This window comes from Nicotiana tabacum, chromosome 14, assembly GCF_000715075.1.
Source record: "Nicotiana tabacum cultivar K326 chromosome 14, ASM71507v2, whole genome shotgun sequence".
NCBI lineage: Eukaryota > Viridiplantae > Streptophyta > Magnoliopsida > Solanales > Solanaceae > Nicotiana > Nicotiana tabacum.
The window spans coordinates 16,189,600-16,195,805 of record NC_134093.1 but is presented as its reverse complement, the minus strand read 5'-3'; the positions used below and the strand labels follow the sequence as shown (position 1 = coordinate 16,195,805).

The window sequence follows — 6,206 nt, the reverse complement described above, 5'->3', positions numbered from 1 at the left end:
ATCTAAGAGAAAAACGCTCTACCGAGATTTCTGCATTAATGTTTGTTCAACACTCTACCCCAACAACCCGTAATTCGATCCGCTCAACATTAATCTCAATACTGAACATAATGTCATTAAAAGTTCATGACTTTACTTCCTAAGTATTGCTCTCTAACTTGATCAAGTTTGACAGATAGTAGATTACTGTTTTCAAATTCAATCTCTTATCAATTAGTTCAACACATCAAATATGCTAATTAATGGCGTTAATAAGTATACATAATATTTCTTGAGTTCTTGCTGATTGCCAACATATACAATCCTCTCCCAACATTTCAATCTCAGGCTCTCAGCCATATTGTACCGAGTGCATCAATTTGTATATATGTTTATGTATGTAGTCCTCAAACAGGATAAATACATTTACACCTCAGCTCCTTCTGTCTCCTTTGCATCAAGAATCCATGCAAACCCAAACACAAACTCACTTACTTTCTTCTGCGGATATTCGCCACATAGCAAACTATTAACTTCTTAGGTGTCAAGAAACTAAGAATCCTTATAATAAATTCATGCATGGCCATGCAGAAAAACAAAGCCAAATGTCTCACTTCCCATTTCACGTGTCAAACCTAAATCACCCCTTCTTCTCCTACAAATACCAAACCCCAATTTCTCCTTCTCATCACATCAATCACCACTCAAATATCACCAATATGGAAATACGTTCTCTTCTTCCTCTTGCCCTTTGCTTTTTTCTCCTCTTTAATGGTTGCTTTGCTCAAATAGAGCAACAGCAACGATTCTTATGGCAGAAACTTCAGCAACAGCAACAACACCGCCGTGGCCGAGCTAGAACTGAGTGTCGGATCCAGAGCCTTAAAGCTCGGGAACCGACTTATAAATTTGACTCAGAGGCTGGAACCACTGAGTTTTGGGACCGTAATAATGAGGAATTTGAATGTGCTGGAGTTGCTGCTGTTAGAAATGTTATTCAACCTCAGGGCTTGCTCTTGCCTCATTACAATAATGCTCCTCAACTCCTCTACATTGTCCAAGGTTTGCATAATTTATGTTTGGAATTTAATTTATACACACGGATATATAATATAAAAAATCTTTAAATTATTATTAGCGTGGTTTTATTTGCTGTAACATGTCATTTATCAATTTTTATAAGTTATCATACTATGTTTCCTCAATGACCATATTTTATAAGTTATCATACTATTTTTGAGCTTCATTGGCGTACCATGAAAACCAACAAAACGCGAAATATTGCAAACAATTTTTGGGAAAAAGTGAGAATATATATATTTTACCAAATAAATGCATGGCCTATCGCTAAAAAAAAAAGTTGGAATTAACTACGAATTTCAACTTTGTCGTCAATCTAACAGAATTTCTTAATAACCCTAAATTAGATTTCGCTCGTTAAATCCCTTATAGCTAACAGATTTTCTTAATAATTTGTCCGTAAATTGGGTTTCGCTCGCTAAATCCCTTATAGCTAACAGATTTTTATTCCCGTAAATTGGGTTTAGCTAATCGATAGCTTACACAATTTCTTAATAATTTGTCCCTAAATTGGATTATTAGCCACAAATTTTTCTGTTTAGCTACATAATAATTTTCTTAATAATTTGTCCCTAAATTGGGTTAGTGTTTTCAGTTCTAAAAGCTACTATAAGATTTGTAGTGTGTTCTTATTGTAAATCATTATTTCTGATATCTGAAAAACAAATAAATTAATCTTTCTAAAATTATTTGCTAGCCATGTTTTGGTTCTTATATAAAACGCTTTAGCATTTATTTACTTATATATTTTTGATGAAATGAAGGGAGCGGAGTTTTGGGTACTGTAATACCTGGATGTGCTGAAACATATGAATCACCAGAAAGAGAGAGAAGTATGAGGGGAGAAGAAAGCAGAGAAGGAGAAAGGCAGTACAGAACTGGTGGTGATCAACATCAAAAAGTCAGGCAATTTAGACAAGGAGATGTACTTGCATTACCAGCTGGTATTACTCTTTGGTTTTATAACAATGGTCAAGAACGTCTTGTTACTGTAGCTTTGCTTGATACCAGCAACCCTGCTAACCAGCTTGATCTCCAATTCAGGGTAACATTTCATTTTCGCAATTTTATATTATCTTTGGTTTTAATTTGATTTATCTTTATTCCTAGATTTACTTAGTAGATTAATACAAAAAATCATCGATATTCTACAAGAAGAAGTCCACCTCGCCAAGTGTAAAATAATAAATTAGATTTAGAGAAAATATCGTGCTGAAAATAGTAAATTTAACAGTAGAAAAGTGCAAAAATTGGACTTACTCCTTACTTTGCGGTAATTGAATTTACAGAATTATGCTGAAATATTCCATCTCTTGACTTTAATATTTACTTATTTTCGCAAAAGAATAATGAATATAATGTCATAATGAGAATCATATATAGACTTTGTTTGAATAATTTGTAGAATTAATAATAATTATCATTATTTCACAGCATTTCTTCCTAGCTGGAAACCCAAATCCCAGAGGACAAAGTGGAAGCAGGTACGAAGAAGAAATCCGAGGTAGAAGAGAACAAGAACAAGGCGAACAACAACAACAACAACGTCGTCAAACAGGCAACCTTTTCGACGGTTTCGACCAAAATCTCCTCGCCGATGTTTTCAACGTAGACCCTGAATTAGTCAGAAATTTACAGGGCCGAGAAGATCAAAGGGGCCGAATTATTCGGGTCGAAAGGTTTGATGTTTTAAGCCCAGAATTTGAAGAAAGAGAAGAAGAGAGAAGGCCCAGTAGAAGAGAGCGTGAGGGAAGAAGAGGATCAGAGCCCAATGGGCTTGAGGAAACTATTTGTACTATGAGGCTTAAAGAGAACTTGGGCCAACCATCTCGTGCTGACGTGTACAATCCACGTGGCGGACGCATAAGCAGCCTTAACAGCCATAAACTTCCAATTCTCAACTGGCTTCAGCTCAGTGCTGAAAGAGGAGTCCTTTACCAGGCAAGTAAAATATTACATATTAATTTAAGTTTTCTAAGTAAAACATAGAACTACTTCTATTAATTTGTTTGACATTTTTAGCTTTTTTGAGGGTTGATTTGGCTAATTTTCAGAAATCAGAAATATTCTGTGAAAAATACTGGAATATCATTTTTTTCATATCAATTATAGCAACCAAAAAACAATGTTGATAAAGGAAGTGCATAAAAAGTTAAAATGCTACAGAAAATTTTCCTTATTGACTCCAATTAAGTATAACGCTTGCTTAGTGGGGGAGTGGAAGGGTAAACTCGAAGTAATGGTAAATTATATTCGCGTGTTTTATAGGTTAGGTTACGGGTCGATCCGTCTAAGCAGTCATTAGCCGCCAGCTAACTCAGATCCCGTGTCATTAGCCGCCAGCTAACTCAAATCCCGTGAAAACGGGATCGTTTTATGCACCGAACTTGCTTGGCGGGATAATTATTTCAAAACATTTTCTCTGGTTAGGCCCAACTCTTGTCGAAATTAATGCATTTTGTTGGCAAGAGCAATCTATTTGCAAAATCAGGAACATATTTGTTTAGTAGATTGTCACAAAAACGAGCTTAATTTACATTATGGAATTTTAGGCTCTTATATTGATTCGTACTTAACTTAAAAAGTCGTACAACATTTGAGTTTTGCAGAATGCAGTAATGGCACCATACTGGAACATGAACGCACACAGCATCCTCTACATTCTCCGAGGAAGTGGCCGGATTCAGGTAGTCGGCGACACCGGAAACTCCGTATTCAACGACGAGGTCAGAGAAGGCCAAATGATCATAGTACCACAAAACTTTGCAGTAGTAAAAAGAGCAGGAAACCAAGGACTAGACTACATTGCATTCAAAACCAACGATCAAGCCATGACCAGCCCACTCGCCGGACGATTATCGGCGATCCGAGCAATGCCAGAGGAAGTTCTAATGAATTCTTACCAGATTTCAAGACAAGATGCAAGAAGTTTGAAGTATAATAGAGAAGAAGCAACTGTTTTTGCTGGTAGAAGGTCAGGTGGATATTCAACTAGGGCATTTAACTATGCTTTAACTGCTGTTGAAGCTCTTTTAAAAGCTTAAGTTTCTTGCTTTTTAATGCTGTTGAGGCTTTTGTGTAATGCTTAAGTTTAATAGCTAATAAAATGTAAAGTTATGAGAATAATGAGTTGAGTGGTGGCTCTTAATAAACTGCATTATAATATGCCAAAAGCATGTGATGTTTGTTTCGAGTTAATACGAAATTTCAATTTATTTTTATTTTTCTGACTCGCTTTTCTAATCTATAGAAAATAATTTATCTATCTTTATTACGTAGCATGCTTGTACTAAGTTATATATACATTATTTTTCTAATACTTCACTTGTGGAATTACATTGTTTTTGTTATAATTTTTTTTGGGGTTTGTTGGATTATACTTCCTATCTTTTGCCAATTAAAAATTTCAATTCTATTTTAATAATTAAAAAGAACTAAAGGAAATTTGGGCGAATTTAAAATTGATGTCCAAATTATGTATATTCGTGTCAAGCAGGGTATAATAAGATGAGGTGCAACAACCAAGAAGCACATGTCAGTTGACATGTGGAAAGATAACTTTAGATATAGATCAATTATTCACTTGTGGGATTAAGAATAGGGAAAAAACAGATCTATCTCATACTTGTGTTTTTTGAAAATAAATCGTTATAATATTACTACTTAATTCAAAGGGAGATACATTAGCACAAAATTAGCAAACATGGGGGCGAATGGGCTAATTGATTTTGTGGATTATTACAATTTCTTCTAGTTATATGTCAAATCTCTAAAGAAATTTTTATTTTTATTTTTATTTGAAAATAAATATAATTTTTTTAACCCTCCACATGAAATCTGGAAATACAAGATAGATGCACTTTTATTCCTTATTTTGGGCCGGAGTGGAGCAGAAGTTGTTGCGCGTAATTCAGTCGGTCAATTTGTCTTCCTTATTTTGGGTTGCAGTGGAGCGGGGGCGGATCCAGAATACAAAGATCGGATTTATCGGAATCCAATAGCTTTTGTTTATACCTTGTATATGTACTAAGAAATTCATTAAATATCTGTAAATATCATATTGTGAACCCATAAACAATTGTATATTAAGTTGAGATCGTTGTAGGAACCAATTAACTTTAAATTCTTGATCCACCTCTATATTGGATCAGGGGTGGTTGTGCGTAATTCAGCCAGAGGCGGATGTAGTGTACTGATTACGGGTTCAACTGAACCCATAACTTTCGACGCGGAGTAAAAATTTGTATGTAAAAATTCATTAAAATTACAAAAATAGTAGATATGAACCCATAACTTTAAAAATTGAACCCATAAGATTTAAATCCTAGATCCGCCTTCAGCAGGTCAATTTGTAACTGCAAATTCTTTGATTTTTTGAGCTTGTATTAATGCTAGGCATGTTGAAATTATAGGTTTACATTTTGCCTTCGTCCGGTTGATTCAACATTTTAATGGCTTGGGTATAATTGAATGTGATGCCCAAAAAATTGTGTTTTCTTGTAACTCTTAAGTGAATAATTTTACAGAGTTTGGAGTGCTTTTAGATGATTGTTGTTTTTTGCTAAGGAAAAATTCTGATATTTCTTTGGTTTGGGTTAAGAAATAAGCAAATTTAGTTGATTATTACTTGGCAAGAGAGTCTACAGTATATGCTAGTTCTTTCTATTGGAAGTATGCTTATAGTTTTATTGTAAACTTGCTAGTTGCTGAATTAGTCTACTAAAAGTTTGAATTTTAAAAAAAAAGTATAGAAAAGGGAATACTCCGTTGAGAAGATTGTAATGGTGGGCCCAGAGAGCCTATAGAAGCTTGTAAAGGTGGGTCCACTGGGCCTACGCTCATATGGATTGAGCTGTAAAGAGAGGTTAGTGTGAGTTAAGGGCCAAACCAGACTTGCAAATTGTACGATTCTTATCTTTGCAAGTTGGAATTAGCCTTTGTCACATCTTGTACCTGAATTTACTTGGTAAAATTTAAAAATAATCAGATTTACAAGTGATAATTGGAAAATAGTCATAATTTCAAAAGTAATCGAAATTTAGTAATTTTTCATGTAAAGATAAATCTGATCGAAAACACTGTTCAAAATCCGAAAAATATTCTAGCATAATATACTGGAGTTCAATTTTTTTACATGTGGACTTCCA

At 34.4% G+C, this 6,206-nt stretch overlaps 1 protein-coding gene across 1 annotated transcript; it reads left to right on the top strand.

The window, feature by feature from the left end:
• The first annotated feature begins 652 nt into the window (after window positions 1-652).
• On the top strand, window positions 653-4,232 carry LOC107765270 (11S globulin seed storage protein Ana o 2.0101). The gene is made up of 4 exons (XM_016583895.2): window positions 653-1,041; window positions 1,824-2,104; window positions 2,494-3,000; window positions 3,669-4,232. Exons 1-4 carry the CDS (start codon window positions 699-701, stop codon window positions 4,101-4,103), a joined length of 1,566 nt encoding a protein of 521 aa, XP_016439381.2. The 5' UTR covers window positions 653-698; the 3' UTR covers window positions 4,104-4,232.
• The last annotated feature ends 1,974 nt before the right edge of the window (window positions 4,233-6,206 follow it).